Source organism: Pogona vitticeps, chromosome 1, assembly GCF_051106095.1.
Source record: "Pogona vitticeps strain Pit_001003342236 chromosome 1, PviZW2.1, whole genome shotgun sequence".
Lineage (NCBI taxonomy): Eukaryota > Metazoa > Chordata > Lepidosauria > Squamata > Agamidae > Pogona > Pogona vitticeps.
In genome coordinates this window covers 356,414,049-356,433,313 of record NC_135783.1, presented here as the reverse complement: position 1 = coordinate 356,433,313, position 19,265 = coordinate 356,414,049, and the positions used below count along the sequence as shown (strand labels likewise).

Genomic DNA, 19,265 nt, shown 5'->3' with positions numbered 1-19,265 from the left:
GTCCAATCAGAATACAGATGACTTCATCCTCTTGCACCTGGTCTTCTTCTGATTTCAAGTCATTGCATCAGCTCCAGAGTGATTCAGCATTCTCACATCTGTGCACAATGGCAGCTCGTTAATGAAACACATATACAGGTTCAGGCTTATAAAATTTCTATATTCTGACAGTCTTGGGGTAAGGTAGCCTCACTACCCATAAGACTATGGGGGGGGAGAGAGTAAAAACTACCTTTCTTTTGCTTCCCATCCAAACAACATGGAGTGAAGCAGATAATGGCGGCAGGAGGCTCCGGGTTTTGCCATCCAGTTCGTCTTCTTCCAGTCCCCAAAGTCTGCCTGTTGTGTTTACGCGCTTTTTGGGACCGGAACCCACCGAATTATGAATTACACACAAACCCATTTCCCTCTGAGACTACAAGCTTACAAGCTGTCAGACTGGTCATCCCTCGGATCCATCAGCCTAGTAAAAAATGTGAACTGAGTGTGTACCAGCTAGGAGAGCCTCACTGCCCATAAGACTCTATATGGCACTGGTTCCCAGCCTTGGGTTCACCGGATGTCCAGGTTTTCCCCAGCTGGTTCTTTTAGGATCCAGAATGGGACCCTCCCGCTCTCCCATGCTCCTCCCCTGATCCTCTCTTGCTTCTCTTCCTCTTCTTCTGCTGTTGCTCAGTTCAACCCTGGCTTTCTTTTATGTCTGTGTGGTCTCTCTTCCCACATCCCCTTCCTCTTCCAGGGATTATCTTCAGCAATGGGGAAAGATGGAAAGTGCTCCGGCGCTTTGCCCTCACCACCCTGCGCAACTTTGGGATGGGGAAGAAGAGCATCGAGGAGAGGATCCAGGAGGAAGCCCGGTATCTGCTGGAAAAGCTCCGGGACACCAAAGGTAGGTCAGGACCATCCATCTCTCCTCCGTCTATGGGCTTCTTTTGGGTAACAAGCTTCTGAAGGCACACCTAGCCCCCAGATCAAGAGCTAATCCATAAGGAACTGGAGATTAGCACACCATCAAGATTAACACCAGCTGAGTTGGCAGGAACAACTACTAGGATTTTGGGAAGGGACTCATGTGTCTGTACAGCTGGAACGGACTTCAAGAGTCATCAAGGCAAAGTCCCTGCCGAGGTAGGAACGGCAGCAAGATCCATAACATTGGAAGTTGGAAACGTTCCCTTTTTTAAAGATTGCAGCTTCTGTAAAATCTCAAGCAGTATTCACTCCCCTGGCATCACAGCTTTAGAGGTAACTTTTGCAGCTTTTGTGTCATTAACCATTGGAGGAAGGCTTCTTAGCCTATACGGCCTTGGTGAAATCATGTGGATGGCTTCATTTCCTGTCCGCATCACAGTGTTTATACCATATCAGGGGCCAAGACCATGCGCTGATCTCCCAATCCATAAGGGGTGGAGACTCATTGACTGAAATCCCACTGAGAGAAGGCCTGGATGGCACTGGCCGGGGAAGACAATTAAGGAGCTCCTGCTTTGATTCCAGGGTTCACACCACTTGTTTGTTTGTTTGTTTGTTTGTTTGTTTGTTTGTTTGTTTGTTTGTTTGTTTGTTTGTTTGTTTGTTTGTTTGTTTGTTTGTTTGTTTGTTTGTATCCCGCCTATTTGGTTGGGCGAGGACCACTCTAGGACCACTTGCCAGGAAATCTGCCCACCAACTCCTTGTGGGTGAGTTGGGTGATCCCTGAGAATCTAGCGAGATCATGCTATGTCCCAGAGATCTCCCCCCTCACCCTGATAGTGATATCACCTGCAGCCACCGGTTCCAGGCAATGACAAGTTGCTTGGTTTGATCTCGGGACTTGCCTGGCTCACTTGCAATGAGACTGCTTGGGGCAGTCTTCCCCTGACGGCCACCTCATCGCCCTTACACAGAGGTGCTCTCACTCTGAGCAGTCAGAAAATGGTGATGCAGAAACCTTGTCCAGGCTGTTCTGACGAAAGGGGAAGCCCAACACTCTCCCCTTCACGGTCCTCACTGTGATGGGGCTGCAAAGAAGCCATTTGTGCTTCTATGGAGGGTCTTACTCATGTGGAGAGCCTAGGCACAAGCAAGGAGCCTCTCCTCTGCTCTCCCATCAGATTATGGATGGTGCAAGGTGAGCAGCTCTGTCTTCAGCTACCTCTGTCACTGTTGCTATTGGGATGAGCATGATTGATGACATTGTTAGAGGAGTCTTTTTGCACTTCCAGGAAAGCCCTTCGACCCCACCTTCCTGCTCAGCTGTGCTGCATCCAACATCATCTGCTCCATCGTCTTTGGAACCCGCTTTGATTACCATGATGAGAGGTTTCTAGACCTCCTGAACAGGAATACCGACAACTTCAGGATTATTAGCTCTCCATGGGGACAGGTACGCCCTTTGCAGATGGTCAACAAATCATTTTTGTTCAATATTTTATTTTCATTATGTATAGAGAGCTCCCCTGTGTACATAAATGATGTAGAATCACTGAGTTGGAAGGGGCCTCTAAGGGCATCAAGTTCAACCCCCTTGCTCATGGCAGGAATCCATATCAAATCAATCTGACGGATTGTTGTCTAATTTTCTCTTGAATGCCTCCAACATTGGAGTACTCTGCACCTCCCAGGGTAATAGATTCTATTGTTCTTAAGACATTTTTCCTGATATTCAGTAGAGACGGGCACAAATTAAAAAATGAATAATCAGATTTGTTCGAAGATTGCTAATGCATTTATTTGTCTTTATTCGCATTTATTTCTATTATTTTCCTCTGTGTCTTTGCATTGTTCATTGCTATTCGTTGGAAGTCTGCATTCAGTTTTCTGTAACTTTCCCTGTCTCCCTTGCATTTTGTTTCCCTTCTCCTCTCTGCTATTTCTAAGGCCTCATTATACAGCCACTTTGCTTTTTTGAATTTCCTTTTCTTTGGGATAGTTTTTGTTGCTGCTTCCTGTACAATGTTACAAGCCTCCATCCATAGTTCTTCAGGCACTCCCTGTCCACCACATTTAGTTCCTTAAATCTGTTCTTCAGTTCCACTGTGTATTCATAAGGGATTTGGTTTAGCTTATACCTGACTAGCCCAGTGGTTTTTCCTACTTTCTTCAGTTTGAGGTTGAATTTTGCTATGAGAAGCAGATGATCAGAGCCACAATCAGCTCCAGGTCTTGTTTTCCCTGACTGTATAGAGCTTCCTCATCTTTGGCTGCAGAGAATATAATCAATCTGATTTCGGTATTGCCCATCTGGTGATGTCCATGTGTAGAGTCGCCTCTTGTGTTCTTGGAAAAGAGTGTTTGTGATGACCAGCTTGTTCTCTTGACAAAGGTCTATTAGTTTTTGCCCTGCTTCATTTTGAATTACAAGGAGAAACTTACCTCTTAGTTCCCTACTTTAGCATTCCAATCTCCTATAGTGAGAAGAACATCTTTCTTTCTTTCTTTCTTTCTTTCTTTCTTTCTTTCTTTCTTTCTTTCTTTCTTTTTTTTTTTTTTTTTTTTTTTTAGTGTCAGTTCTAGAAGATATTGTAAGTCTTCATAGAATCGGTCAACATCTCCTCAGCATTGGTGGCTGGTGCATAAACTTGGATTATTGTGATGTTGAAAGGTTTGCCTTGGATTCAAATGAACACAATCTCATTTTTGAGATTGTATCCCAGTACAGCTTCTCCTACTCTTTTGTTGACTATGAAGGCTATTCCAGGGATGTCAATATTAATTCTTGCCATCTCCTGTTTGACCACATCTAGCTTACCAAATTCATAGATCTCACATTCCAGGTTCCTATGCAGTAATTTTCATTGCAACATCATACTTTCACTTCCAGGCGCGTCCGCAGCTGAGCATTCTTTCAGTTTCAGCCCAACAACTTCATTAGCTCTGGAGCTACTTGTACTTGTCCTCCGCTCTTCCTCAGTAGCATGTTGGATGCCCTCCGACCTGAGGGGCTCATCTTCCAGTGTCATATCTTTTAGCCTTTTGTTTCTGATCATGGGGCATTCGTGGCAAAGACACTGGAGTGGCATTGCCAGTTCCTACTCCAGGTGGATCATGTTTACTCAGAGCTCTCCACTATGACCTGTGCATTTTGGGTGTGCCTGCATGGCATAGCCCATAGCTTCTCTGAATTACTCAAGCTCCTTCGCCACGACAAGGCAGCAATCCATCAATGGGAGGAAAAATATATATTCCTGCATAGAAATGTGAAAAATACATATTCCTGAAGGATAATGATCCTTCTTCCCCTCCTATGAACATGCTCCAATTTGTCAGCATCCTTCTTGAAGTATGGTCTCCAGAATGGGACACAATATTCAAGATACGGCTTAACCACTGCAATGAGTACCTCTCAGAATTTGGAAACTATACTTCTTTTAATGCATCCTAAAATCTCATTTGCCTTTTTTTGCAGCCACATAGCACTGTTAGCTCATATTCAAGTTTTAATCTACGGCAAAGTTTCTGCAGTTCAGGAGGGAACCTCAGTTTCTAGCTACCCCGGGGCCAATCCTCCATGCCTATCCAGGCATCCAGGGAAAAAAGGGAACCGTTGACATCATGCATGACATATATGTGTCTCTTCTGCTTTCCCCTTTAGCTCAGCAATATCTTCCCAACTTTAATGGACTTCATTCCTGGGCCTCACCATAGACTGTCAACAAACAAACAAAAGTTGAAAGAATTTGTTTTGGAGGCATCTAAGCAGAATAAGGATACACTTGATCCCAACGATCCACGGGATTTCCTTGACTGCTTTCTTCTTAAAATGGAGCAGGTGGGTGAAAACTGACAACCAATGTAGTATTCTGCAGAGAGTGTTGGGTGAAGACTCAGGAGATCTGGGTTCAAATTCCTCCCTGATACTGGAAACTCATGGGGAAGTTGTTGGGAGGAGGCACAGTAAGAGCCCACGTCTTCACATCTCTTGGAGACCCTGTTGGCCTTGCCATAAGTAGGAAGCAACTTGATTCAGGAGAATGGCAAAAAAAGCCAGAACGGATGAAGCCTGAAGGCAGAATGTGCTAGAGGTGGACCACCTTGTAAGAAAAGTTGAACAGTTGGTAAACAGTTACGGGGCTATTACTGAGAATGGTACTGAGCTCCCTCGTGGTCGATGCCACTGTTTCCACCTTCCTGTTACCTTTCCCATCCCTGGAACATTCTTTTCCCTGAGACATCCACAAGGACACCCAATACACATAGGTCTGCAGCCTAAGTGACACCACCAACACCTCTGACCACTGACCAGCGGCATGGTATGCAGGGGGTGGTGGCATGATGGTGGAGTAAACACATCTCACACATAGATATCATACATTTTCCTCCAATATTGCCTCAATTGCGGGGTTCCACAGGGGTCGATTATCTCCCCAATGCTGTTCAACATCTATATGAGGCTGATGGGTGGGGTCATCAGGGGGTGTGGAGCCCGGTGTCACCAGTATGCTGATGACACCGAACTCTACATCTCTTTTCCACCCACCACAGGAGATGCCATTCTGTCCCTTCAGCGCTGCCTGGCGACCGTACTGCAATGGATGCAGGAGAAAGGGCTGAGGCTGAACCCGGACAAGAGGGAGGTGCTGAGGGTGGGCGCCCCCACAGTTGGGGGGTTGGGAAACTCCCTCACTTTTGGGGGGGTGACTCTTCCCGCCAAGGATGGGGTCCGCAGCTTGGGGATCCATCTGGACCCGGCGCTCACTATGGAATCCCAGGTGGCATCAGTGGTCCGCACTGCCTTTTTTCACCTCAGGCGGATAGCCCAGCTGTGGTCCTACCTTGATGTGGGGGTAATCACTACCTTGGTGCATGCGCTCGTAATCTCAAGATTAGACAACTGTAATGCACTCTACATGGGGCTCCCTTTGAGGCTGCTGCGGAAATCAGGCCTTCTCGGCGGTGGCTCCTTGCCTCTGGAACAACTTACCTCCTGAGATTCACGGGGCTCCCTCGCTGGGTACTTTTAAGAAGCAATTAAAAACTTGGATGTTTCGGCAGGCCTTCCCATCACATAACTCATAACTTTTTTCTTTCTTTCCCCCTTGCTGTTCTATATTTTTGTGTTTGTGCATCACAATTCAGTGTTGTTATGATTTAGAACTGTTTATTTACATTTTTAATGTATTATTTTAAGATTGTTAGCCACCTAGAGTGGTCCTTGCTTAACCAGATAGGCGGGATATAAATAAAATAAAATAAAATAAAATAAAATAAAATAAAATAAAATAAAATAAAATAAATAAATAAATAAATAAATAAATAAATAAATAAATAAATAAATAAATAAATAAATAAATAAATAAATAAATAAATAAATAAATAAATAAATAAATATTTGCCCTGGCTACTATGGTACAGAAAAAACAAAATATTTTTAAAATATTTCTATTACTATTTTTCTGAGCCTTGGGGTGGGGTATGTCTAAATAGGCAGAATTAGAGCTGGCTGGATCACATTAAATAGGGTTGTCTAAGGTCAGATAGAGTTCTGATCTGCCATCCTCACATCCAAATGGCATATAGACCTTAAGAAACCCCATTTGATCCAGTTCAACTTGACATAGCATGTAGTGGCTTAAGAAGAGAGCCACTTCAGGATACTGGAAAATTAAGCTTCCTCCTATAAGTGGGAGAAGACAAGGGGCTTTTTTTTTACTTGTCTTAATCATCCAGTCAAGGACCTGCCCACAGCTGAATCCACCACTGAATTTTCAATTAAAAACAAAATTTTAATAAACTATATGGAGTATCTGGACTGCCCTAATGCAGGCTAAAAAAATAGTGTTACTTCCTCTGACCCTCCATGGAAGAAGTGTTTAATTTGCCAACGTCCTGAAGTGGCTCTCTTTTTCAGCCACTTCACAATATGAGAAACTGACTGCAGATTGAGCCTTGCTAGCCAAAAGCTCACTTTGGTTTGCTTCCAGTGATTACCCGCAAAGGAAATGAACCAAAATGTAAGAGTAATTCTACTTAAAACAAAAAAGTAGAAGCGGTGGGAGGGGACCACGGCACAAACACTCTGGCCATGCCTATCCTTTGCTTAGTACAATCAAGTATTAAAAGTCCTGACTCTTGCTGAGTAGGTCATTTTGAACAAAATAAAACTTCATTATGCAAATACTTTAAAAGTTTCTTTTTTTAAAAAATTAAAAGGTAGAAAAAGGAACCCGGAAAGGTTCAGGCAGGGATGTTCTTGGGAAGGCCTGTGGTTCGCTCCAGCAATTAGGTTGTGTAATTGCCAGAAAAAGGAGTGACCCAACTCGTGCCTGCAGCAGAGCAAACAGCAGGCTAAACACCATTCTGATTTCTGCCCATTTGATTTTCATCTATTAGTTACATTGTTCTTATATTTTAGCCAGCACAATGAAGTTAATGCCACTGTTTATCCTGTATGTTTCTCCAGGAAAAAAAGAACAGTGCATCAGAGTTCACCACTGAAAACATGCTGACCTCTGTAGCTGATTTGTTTTCAGCTGGAACAGAAACAACCAGCACGACCATCAGATACGGGCTCTTGATTCTCCAGAAATACCCGGAGGTAGAAGGTAAACAGAGACTTTAGCTACGGTACCTGCCGGCATGTCAACTACATTCCCTTCCCTCCGTGGTCTCCCCTTTCAGGTTCTCCATGTCTCATCACAGCCCCATGGAATTCCTGCCTTGCTGCCTGGGTGACTCCCAGAAATGGCAGGATTTGGGGGTGATCATGGAAGTTAGCTTGGGTGCCAGAGGGTAAAGAAGGACAGTGAAACACAAGCCAAACCAGGAAGGGTCCACCAGAACCACCATCAGAAAATGAGGTGGGAACCGAGACGCTGTTGTCTTTCAGCCAAAAGGCTTTCTTCACGGGAGCTAACTGCCCAGAAATACTCTTCCAGAATATTGAAAATTGCTCTGCTTCTAGGATTCAAAAGCAGAAAGCATGTATCTGTTTTCCCCTTGAATAAAAGTAGGCACCCAACTCCTCTGAAGAACACCTGTCATCTGAAATATGTTGTTGGGCCATGAAGAAATAATGGCCTGCATCTCGGAGTGCAGCCTCTTTGCAGGGGGTGATCAGGGAATAAAGCTAGACAATGGGGACTTATCAGAAAAAGAATAAAGTCACATAGAGGAGGCCAAGCCACCCAATCCATCATCCAGCCTGTAGGGCAATCGGCCACCAGGTCAGCCCTCCTGGCCAGATTTCAGGGCTTCTGGGGAATGTCAGGTAATTGGTGCTGACCCTTTCCCATCCCTTTCCAGAGAAAGTGCATGAAGAGATTGACCGCGTGGTCGGCCGAGCCAGGGCGCCGTGCATAGCTGACCGCGGCCAGATGCCTTACACAGACGCCGTCATCCACGAAATCCAGAGGTTCATCTCTCTCGTCCCACTGAGTATCCCCCACTCAGTGGCCAAAGACACCCCCTTCCGACAATACGTCATCCCAAAGGTACCGGCTCTGCTTCTAGGGCAAAACAGGGGCTCCCGTGTGACCGAGAGACTCCCTCTGTTTCTCCCTCCCTCCCTCATTCCCTCCCTTTCTGCTCCCATTTGCCAATCTGTCATCAGCCACCTTTGTCTGAATCCTGATACGTCCCCCGTACTCAACAGGCACTTACCCCACCAGCTTCATTTGATGTTCCAGAAGCCATGGCCTCCCTCCTCATTTCAATACGTCATTGAGCAATACATCAATCAGTTCACACAAATCGGTCACATTAAAAACCGTGGGAGAGATTTGGAGGACCATTAAGGTACTCCGAATATTCTTGTTTGAGGCTATGCATGCCTGAAAGTTGGAGACCTGGAACTACCCTTTGAGGGACTCCCTCTTGCCAAGTTTCAAAATCAGATCCAGGGTATCTGTATGAATATAATGTTTGGTCATACACATCTAGACTTTTCAGAATTTTGGAATCAGAATCAGACCTCACCTAAAATCTGGGGCTCAACCGGTGAGGACAGGAGAGGGATGGGAAGAGCCACTGCCTGACAGAACAACAATGAATCAGGACTCAGGCCAACATCCGTGCACTTGTCCAAAGGAACGGCAAACATAAAGGCTTGAATGCAACCGTTGGCCCTGGGAAGGTTAGATTCCTTGCACCAGAGGGGAAACCGATAAGTCCCAACCGAGCTCAATTTCACTGATTTTAAGAGGTCCACCTTTGTTTAAACCATTGGATTTGGACAGAAAAGCCAAGAGGAACGAGAAGGAAAGGCAAAGGTGTTAAGAAGGGGGCTTGGAAACCTGGCTCCTGGTCGGGGAAATGGGGGAGAATCACAAGCTACATCAGAAGCATCTCAGCTCAAACACAGACAGCAAAAGGCATAACCTGCTTCTTTTTCCTCTCCTCAGGGCACCACCATCATCCCTGTCCTGACCTCTGTGCTGTACAACAGTAAAGAATTTCCAAACCCCACAGAATTTGACCCACAGCATTTCTTGAACAAAGACGGGACCTTCAGGAAGAGTGACTACTTCATGCCCTTCTCCGCAGGTAAAATGGCCCATCTCCCCCTCCCCCAATTGTCCAGCTCCTTGGAGTCATCCTCATCTCCCACCTTTGGGACAAGGAGGCGATGCCAATGTCAATGTCAAATCACTTCTGATTTATCCTGGAAAAACTTGAACCCTCCATGAAGGTCTCAACAGGAGCTGAAGACAAAAGCTACACATACACAAAGGAAAACTGCACAAAGAGCCAGTTGCACAAAATGATAACAGTGTCTGCTTTCTGGCATTGACTTTGAAGGATGTCAAGCATTTTGAACATCAGTCCTCTGGGGTTGCTCTGTGTGTGTGTGTGTGTGTGTGTGTGTGTGTCTGTGTGTGTGTGTGTCTGTGTGTGTCTCTGTGTGTGTGTCTCTGTGTGTCTGTGTGTCTGTGTGTGTGTGTGTGTGTGTGTGTGCAAGGTTGATGTTGCTCAACACCCCTCAGTGTACACTAAATACACTGTAGACTCAATAGTACAGCAGTTATAAAATGTTCAATTTTTTAAAAAAACCAGAAACGTATTTTGGAAATGAAGGCAGGCAAGAGGTCACTTAAGGTTCTTCAGTAATGAAACAATGCAGCACTATTCCACTTAGCAAAAATTAATTATAGAAATGGAGAAAACACTGGGCTGAAACATGGCACCCTGTAACTGCCCCCATTTGTACATTAAAACAGCATTAATGGCTACTGGCTGACAGCTATTGCAACAGAGAAGGCAGGAAGTGGGGAGGGAGGAAGGGAGGGCCACATGGCGACCAAAGGAACAAAACAGAGCGATCTAACACCAGCATGTGGTTGACTAGATGACAACCAAAGGGTCTCTAGGAATTATGCCCATGTATACAGAAGAAGTAAATGAATCAAGTCCCACTGGACCAAACCATTCCAAAGGGACTCAGGCTGGATCCTTCCCTGTCCTTAATATAGCCATACCTTCATCTTCAGGTTCGATTCCTCAATGGACCAGAATGAAGAAATGAGCCAATAGCCTTTGCTATACCTCTACTCTTCCGCCATGCCCTGCAGAGTCCCTTCCCCTTCCACCAAAATAAGTGGAAAGGAGGCTGCAACTAATGTTCCCAGGAGGTGTTCCTGGAGGGCCACTTTCCCTGCATTTGAGCCCCTTCAACTTGTCATGGGTTTTCCCCCAGCCATTGAAGAAACAGCAGTAACCTTCCTCGTGCTTCCCTTCCCGCCTTGGTTTCTCTTGCAGGTAAACGGATCTGCGCAGGGGAGGGCCTCGCCCGCATGGAGCTGTTCCTCTTCCTGACCACCATCCTGCAGCACTTCAAACTGAATCCCCTAAAGGATCCCAAGGACATCGACCTCTCTCCCCTCATGAGCAGCACCGGCAACTTCCCTCGGCCTTATCAGCTCTCCATTCTCCCCCGCTGAGGAGAAGGAGGCCTCTGGCCCACCAGAAACCATCTGGCAGCCCTTTACTTAGACAAAGACAATCTGTCAAGGGGGCACTCATCATCAAAACATGTAGCAATTGTTTCCCCCAAAAACACATTTTGATTCCCCCCCCCTTTCTTGCTCAGCACAAACCTCATTCCCCCTTAAGAAGTTTCCAAACCACTCCTTCCCAAAACAGCAGGACATTTCCGGGGGGGGGGGGGAGGGAAGACTGTATTGCATAACTGGATGCCTGAAAATAAAATGAACCCATGAAAAAGGGGGTATCTGGAATCTGTTTGGAAGGCAGGCCACAATTTTAACTGAAATCTGAAAAAATAGCAAATAAAACTTACATATATATTAACATTATTTACTCGTTAAGTTGTGTCCAACTCTCCATGACCCCATGGACCAGAGCACGCCAGGCCCTCTTGTCTTCCACGGCCTCCCGGAGTTGGGTCAAATCCATGCTGGTCACTTCGGTGGACCCTGTCCAACCATCTCGTCCTCTGTCGTCCCCTTCTCTCCTCTTGCCTTCACACTTTCCCAACATCAGGGTCTTTTCCAAGGAGTCTTCTCATGAGATGGCCAAAGGACTGGAGCCTCAGCTTCAGGATCTGTCCTTCCAGTGAGCACTCAGGGTTGATTTCCTTCAAAACGGATAGGTTTGTTTTCCTTGCCATCCAGGGAGGTCTCAAGAGTCTCCTCCAGCACCACAATTCAAAAGCATCAATTCTTTGGCGGTCAGCCTTCTATATGGTCCAGCTCTCACTTCCATATATCGCTACTGGAAAAACCATAGCTTTGACTATGTGGACCTTTGTTGGCAAGGTGATGTCTCTGCTTTTTAAGATGCTGTCTAGGTTTGTCATCACTTTCCTCCCAAAAAGCAGGCATCTTTTGATATCAGGGCTGCTGTCATCATCTACAGTGATCATGGATCAGATTTTACTTTTACAGAAATTAAAATCTGTCACTGCCTCCATATCTTCCCCTTCTATTTGCCAGGAGGTGATGGGGCCAGTGGCCATGATCTTAGTTTTTTTTTATGTTGAACTTCAGACCATTTTGGCGCTCTCTTCTTTCACCCTCATTAAGAGGTTCTTTAATTCCTTATAACTGGACATCTCCTTCTTGCCGAAGGTGGTATTGGACCTTCACGTCAACCAACCCATTGTGCTTCCAACACTGTTTCCTTCTCCGTCCACACCATTAGAGCATAAACTCCATACCTTCGATGTCAGAAGAGCTCTTGCCTTCTACCTTCATCGTACCAAACACATTAGGTGCTCCCTGCATCTCCTCCTGTGTTACCATGGACCACATAAAGGTGCTCCTGCTTCCCCACAATCAATATCCAGATGGATTATTCCACTCATGCAGCTCCCTTACCAATAAACCTGTACTGGACGGATTGAAGGCCCATTCTACCAGACCGGTCTCCACTTCAACAGCTCTATTCAAGGGTGTTAAAATACAGAACGTATGCAAGGCGGCTACCTGGGTCTGACATTCGCCAGACACTACCGCCTGGATGTCAGAGCTAAAAATGATAAGTTTTGTTGTATAATCTTTTTCCACGTTCCCAATAAAGCTCTTCTTATCATATGTAAATTAAAATGCTTTTGCTCTTTATCATTTTTATACCATAAATAAGCGTGCCAGCCTAGCTGTAAATCATGTCCTTCCAAGTTGAGTAATCTATCATTTTCCAAAGTTATCCATTCTTTTATCCAATCTAAAATACAGGATCAATAATACAGAACCCAGTCTGGAAGACCAAAACCAGCTCTCTGTTTGGCATCTTGCATTGCTTTAATTTTAATTTTTGGTTTTTTACCTTGCCATACAAATCTCATGATTATCTTATTAAGTTCTTGGGAAAAGATGTGTTTTAATATGATAGGGATTGTCTGAAATAAGAATAAAAATTTTGGCAAGACACTCATTTTAATTGTCGCAATCCTTCCCAGCAGTGATAATTGTAGTTTATCCCATTTCTCCAAATGGTTCTGTATCACCTTAATCAATTTCATATAATTATCTTTAAATAGTGTACTCGTCTTCTTTGTAATTTGGATCCCTAAATATCTAATTCTTTTTTCCTCTTGGAAGTTCGTCTTCTCCACTAACTTCTGCCACTCTTGTTCTCTTATGTTTTTAATAAGTATTTTTGTTTTCTTTTGGTTTATTCTCATTCCTGCCATATCACCAAAGTTTTTCAACATCTCCATCAGGTCTTCTATTGAATGCAATGGATCTTCCAGTATAATGACTAAATCGTCTGCAAAAGCCTGAAGTTTATAAGTTTGGCCTTTTACTTTCAATCCTTTCAGTTCCTTTTTATCTCTGATTTGTTTGGTTAATATTTCTAGAATCAAAATAAATAGTAGTGGGGAGAGTGGACACCCCTGTCTGGTACCTTTCTGTATTTGTATTTCTTTCGACAGCTCGCTGTTAATTCTTACTTTTGCCTTTTGCTGAGTATAAATTGCTTTAATTAGCTTCAAAAATCTTTCTCCAACTTGCAGTGTTTCCAGCAAATACAACATAAAATTCCAATCGAGATTATCGAAGGCTTTCTCTGCATCCAAGAATATCATGGTCATCTGTTTCTCCAGGTGTGCTTCATAATATTCCAGGGAGATTAGGACTATCCTTATATTATTTTTCATCTGCCTTTTTGGAAGAAACCCTGACTGATCTTGATGTATTAACTGAATTAAAATTCTTTTCATTTTAGTTGCCAGAATGGTTGCATATATTTTATAATCCACATTCAATATTGAAATCAGTCTATAATTTTGAATTTCTTTGCCCTCCCTATTTTCCTTGTGGATAAGCGAGATTGTCGCTTCAGTCCATGTTGTTGGTATTTCCCCCCTCTTCTTCGATGCATTCTAAAAGCTTCTTAAATGGCTTAAGTAATACCTCTTCCAATTCTTTATAATATTCCGCTGGTAACCCATCTGGGCCTGGTGCTTTCCCATTTTTTGTTTTTTGAGAGCTTCTGTAATTTCTGTGTATGTTAAGGGCTCATTTAGGGACTGAACTTGTTTTTTAGTCAATTTCATTTTGTTGTGTTTCCATATATATTATTTCTGAGCTTTTTTGTCAACTTCTTTTTTCTTGTATAGCTCCCAATAGAAATCCTCAGCAATCTTTCTTATTTCTTCCTGTTTATATTTGTCCACTCCTTTTTCATCTTTCAAAGTTTGTATTATTGTCTTCTCCTTCTCTTTCCTTAATTTATATGCTAGCCATCTTCCCGGTTTATTTGCGTTCTCAAAAAAAAATTTACTTTGCAAATTTAAAGTTCCTTGCAGTCTCTTTGGTGAGTAATATATTTATCTGGTGTTGTATACATTTTATCCTCTCTTTCAATTCTGTATTTGTTGGGTTTTGTTTCAACTGCCTCTCGTCTGAAGCTAATCTGTTTTCCAAAACCTCATATTTTTCTGTCTTTCTCTTTTTTGTTTTGCTGCAAATCTTATAGCTATTCCTCTAAAGAATGCCTTACTTGCCTCCCAGACCACAGACACTGAAGTATCTGGTCTCATATTCTGTTTTAAAAAGAAATCCATTTCTTCTTGTGCTTGTTTCTTAAAATCTTCATTTTTTAAGTGAAGTGTATTAAGCTTGCAGTTAAACTCTCTTGATCTACTACCTACTTGTAATGAGATTGGGTTATGGTCTGCAAACGTGTTAGGTAAAATACTTATTTGTTCCATTTCCTTCATTAAACTTGTTGATATCCAGCATGTATCAATTCTTGACCACGATTTGTGTCTATTAGAGTAAAAAGTATAATCTCTTGTCCTTGGATTACATGTTCTCCACGCATCTATAATATTTATTTCTTCTGCCAGTTGTAAATTTTTTTTGAAATTGTGCTTCTCTTCTTTTTACTTATTTTTTATGATTTTTGTCTAGTTCTTTATCAAAGGCAGCATTAAAATCTCCAATTACACAGTAGTGTATCAAAAACCACCTGTATGGGTATCACCTACAGAGGCCTTTACACAACCTAATCTCATGACAAAAGCAAAACTTTTAAGATATCAAGATTTATTTTTAAAAGGATAGTGAATTAAGGTCCAAAGAAGAGCTAGAGACACTGAATATTTACATAGACTGGTGGTCCAGAGCACAGCTGGAATCTAGATACAGAAAAGACAAAATAGAAGGTTTTTACTCAGAACAAATGATGTTTGAAAAGCTTTTATTGGGTTCAAAAGATAAAATAATTAAGAAAATGTATAACTATCTGTTAGAAATCAAAATGCAAGATGAAATGGTTAAAGAATGTATGATTAAGTGGGCACAAACCATAGGGCATAATATTGATATTGATCAATGGTTGAAAATATGGCAAAATAATATAAAGCTTACAAGATTGATTAATTTTAAGGAGAATATATACTGTATAAGATGTTTTACAGGTGCCACATGACTCCAGAAAAATTGTCGAAGATGTATATAGGTGTATCAAATGTGTGTTGGAAATGTGAAGCACATGTGGGAAGTTATTATCATATGTGGTGGTCATGTAGAGTAGCGAAACAGTATTGGAAAAGAGTACATGCGGTGTGAAGGATGCCTTGCTAGCAGATGCTAAAATGGGCCATGGCTTTTGGGCAGAGTCTTTACAGACTTTGAATTATTTGATTAACAGAATTTGGTCATCAGCAATTGATCAGACACCCTATTATATGTTATATGGCAAGGAGCGATTGTGATGAAGTGAAGTGATCCCGGACGAGCCCCCAGTGTGATGAAGTGTATTCTTCTAATTAGAGATGGGTTATGTAGTCATGTCTTAACCATAGAGGAATCCATTTTGAGTCTGACACAGGCTAAGTTCTGAAAATAACTACTAGTAATTTTCCAGAACTTAGCCTGTGTCAGACTCAAAATGGATTCCTCTATGGTTAAGACATGACTACATAACCCATCTCTAATTAGAAGAATACACTTCATCACAGCGATCATTAAAGCATTTAAGAGTATTTGGGTGTACTGCATGGGTACATGTTCCAAAACAATTAAGAAGAAAGGGTAAAGCCAAAGCAAAGAAAATGATATTTCTTGGTTATGTACCAGGTTCAAAGGCATACAGGTTTCTAAATGGAAGTAGAAACATTGTAATTTTGAGATCAGCAAGTTTCAATGAAAATTAAAATTGGGATAGGATTCATGCTAATTCTCAAGTTTTTATCCCAATATCTGATACAAAAAGGAACCAGTATAGACAGACAGAAACAGAGAAAGAGGAAACTGAAGAAGACACAAGTAAATCCACAAAAGAAGAAGAAGAAGAAGAAGAAGAAGAAGAAGAAGAAGAAGAAGAAGAAGAAGAACAACAACAACAACAACAACAACAACAACAACAACAACAACAACAACAACATAAAATAGGTAGTGAGTCAGGGAATGAACCAGAATCACAAGTTCCTAGGAGATCAGAGAGGGCAAACAAGGAAATTCCACCCAAAAGGTTTGGAGTGGGGGAAGTTAGAGTTTGCCATGTGTATCAGGAACCAAAGAATTATGAGGAAATGATGGCACTTCCTGATTTAGAAAAAAGAAAGTAGCAAGATGCCATGGAAGAAGAAATGAAGTCCATAGAAGAACATAAAGTATTTACAGAGACCAAGTTGCCTGCAGAACATAAAGTAATAGGTAGCAAATGGGGATTCAAAAGAAAGTTACAAAATGATGAAGAATTTAGATATAAGGCAAGATTAGTAGCCCAAGGTTTTACACAGAAGAAAAATATTCATTATGATGAAGTTTTTTCTCCCACAGTGAGGGCTGAGACAATGAGAGTAGCATTAACTCTAGCAGCTACAAGAAATTATTTAATTCACCATTATGACATCACCACTGCATATCTGAATGCTGATTTAAAGGAAGAATTATATATGGCCAAAGCACCAGGCTTTGAGGGTTCAAAACCATAACTGGTTTACAAATTAAACAAGGCTATTGATGGGCTGAAACAATCAGCCTGAAATTGGAATCAATGTTTACATACAGTTTTGATAAAAATGGGATACAAAAACAGTATACCAGATCCTTGTCTTTTTGCTAAAGAAAATGGAAAAGAATTAGATGTGTTATTAGCATATGTGGATGATATCTGCTTTATGACAAAAAATCAAAAACAAGTGGAATTATTTGAAAAACAATTAAAGAAGGACTTTAAATTGAAAAGTTTAGGACCAATAAAAAATTATTTAGGAATACAAATACAGAAAACATACCAAGGTTTTGTATTGAGTCAAAAGTTAAAAATTAAACAAAGGTTAGAGAAATATGGTATGCAAGAATGCAAAAGTGTAAATACTCCCATGATTGTAGATTTTCAGAAATGTGATGAAAATAGTAAAGATTTTGAGGACCAAGAATTGTATCTTTCTGCAATAGGAAGTTTAATGTATTTGGCAAACTGGACACATCCAGATATAGCAGCTTCAGTAAATATTTTAAGCAGACATGCATCAAAACCTAGCATAAAACATTGGCAAGGGGTGGAAAGAATTTTCAGATCCTTGAAAGGAACATGTGATTATCATTTAATGATAAAACCATCAAAGGAATTAAGTTTAACTACTTCTGTTGACAGTGATTGGGCCAATAATGAGGTTGACAGAAAATCAATGTCTGGTTTTGTGATAACGCTTGGAAATACTTTGGTTGGTTGAAAATCCAGGAAACAAAATTCTGTAGCTATCTCAACTGCAGAAGCAGAATTTGCGGCCTTATCAGAATTATGTTCGGAAATAATTTGGTATACCGTAGGCATCTTCAGTCTCGAGAGACTATGGTAACGTGCTCTGAATGGAGGTCTTGGAACAGTGTCCTGTGTGGCTGAGAAGGCCAATTCGAGAGTGACAATCTCTTCCAGATTGAAGACAAATAAAATCTGTCCCCTGTCCAGCTCTCTGGTTTTGCTTGTTTTGGGACTGCCTCTTTGCCTCGGCCTGCTGTACAAGTGTCTCTTCAAATTGGGAGAGACCATGATGCACCGCCTGCCTCCTGGCTGAACGCTCAGATGTCAAGGTTTCCCATCTGTTGAGGTCCATTCCTAAGGCCTTCAGATCCCGCTTGCAGATGTCCTTGTAACGCAGCTGTGGTCTCCCTCGGGGGCGGCTTCCCTTCACTAATTCTCCATACAGGAGATCTTTTGGAATCCGGCCGTCAGCCATTCTCACGACGTGCCCAAGCCAACGTAGACGGCGCTGTTTCAATATTGTATACATGCTGAAAATTCCAGCTTGTTCTAGGACTACTCTATTTGGAACTTTGTCCTGCCAGGTGATAACAAAAAATGTGTTGGGGACAACGCATATTGAAGGTGTTCAACTTCCTCTCCTGCCATGCACAAAGGGTCCAGGACTCGCTGCGGTACAGGAGTGTGCTCAGGACACAAGCTCTATAGACCTGGATTTTGGTTTATGCAGTCAACTTCTTATTACACCATACTCTCTTTGTGAGTCTAGAGAACATGGTAGCTGCTTTCCCAATGTGTTTATCCAGCTTGACATCTAGGGAGAGAGTGTCAGAGATTGTTGAGCCAAGATACACAAATTCATAAACAATCTCCAATTCTTGCATGGAGATAGTAATAGAGTGAGGTGAGTCCACATCCTGGCACATGACTTGTGTTTTCTTTAGGCTGATAGTCCAAAGTCTTGGCAGGCCTTGCTAAAATGATTTATGAGTTGTTGGAGGTCTTCAGCAGAGTGGGCAACAATGGCTGCATCATCGACGAAGTCCCGCATGCATTTCGGTTGGACTTTGGTCTTTGCCCTCAATCTAGAGAGATTAAAGAGCTTTCCATCTGATCTAGTCCGGAGATAGATGCTTTCTGTTGCAGTTCCAAAGGCCTGTTTCAGCATGACAGCAAAAAAGATCCCAAACAGAGTCAGCATGAGGACACAGCCCTGTTTCACTCCACTTCGGATGTCAAAGGGATCTGATGTTGAGCCATCAAAAACTATAGTGTCCTTCATTCCTTCATGAAAGGACCTGATGATGTTAAGGAGTCGAGGTGGACATCCAATCTTGGGAAGTATTTTAAAAAGGCCATCCCTGCTAACCAAGTCAAATGCTTTTGTAAGGTCTATGAAGGCCACTAAGAGTGGCTGTTGTTGTTCTCTGCATTTCTCCTGCAACTGTCGGAGGGAGAATACCATGTCAGTGGTGGATCTATTTGCTCGAAATCCACACTGTGATTCGGGATAGACTATGTCTGCAAGCACCTGGAGCCTCTTTAACACAACATGGGCAAGCAGCTTCCCTACAACGCTAAGAAGAGAGATACCACGGTAGTTATTGCAGTCGCCCCTGTCTTCTTTGTTCTTATACAACATGACGTTTGCATCCTTCATGTCCTGT

The 19,265-nt window shown here is 42.5% G+C and overlaps 1 protein-coding gene across 1 annotated transcript in view; it reads left to right on the top strand.

Annotated features, from left to right (window-relative positions):
* The window catches only part of LOC110071190 (cytochrome P450 2C18-like), a 28,809-nt gene extending 11,780 nt beyond the window's left edge, over positions 1–17,029 (top strand). The window contains exons 3-9 of the mRNA XM_072986959.2: positions 740–889; positions 2,205–2,365; positions 4,574–4,750; positions 7,382–7,523; positions 8,224–8,411; positions 9,321–9,462; positions 10,675–17,029. Of these exons, the coding sequence (XP_072843060.2) occupies positions 740–889; positions 2,205–2,365; positions 4,574–4,750; positions 7,382–7,523; positions 8,224–8,411; positions 9,321–9,462; positions 10,675–10,856 (1,142 nt within the window). The 3' untranslated portion in view covers positions 10,857–17,029. The remainder of the gene's footprint in view (positions 1–739; positions 890–2,204; positions 2,366–4,573; positions 4,751–7,381; positions 7,524–8,223; positions 8,412–9,320; positions 9,463–10,674) is intronic.
* The last annotated feature ends 2,236 nt before the right edge of the window (positions 17,030–19,265 follow it).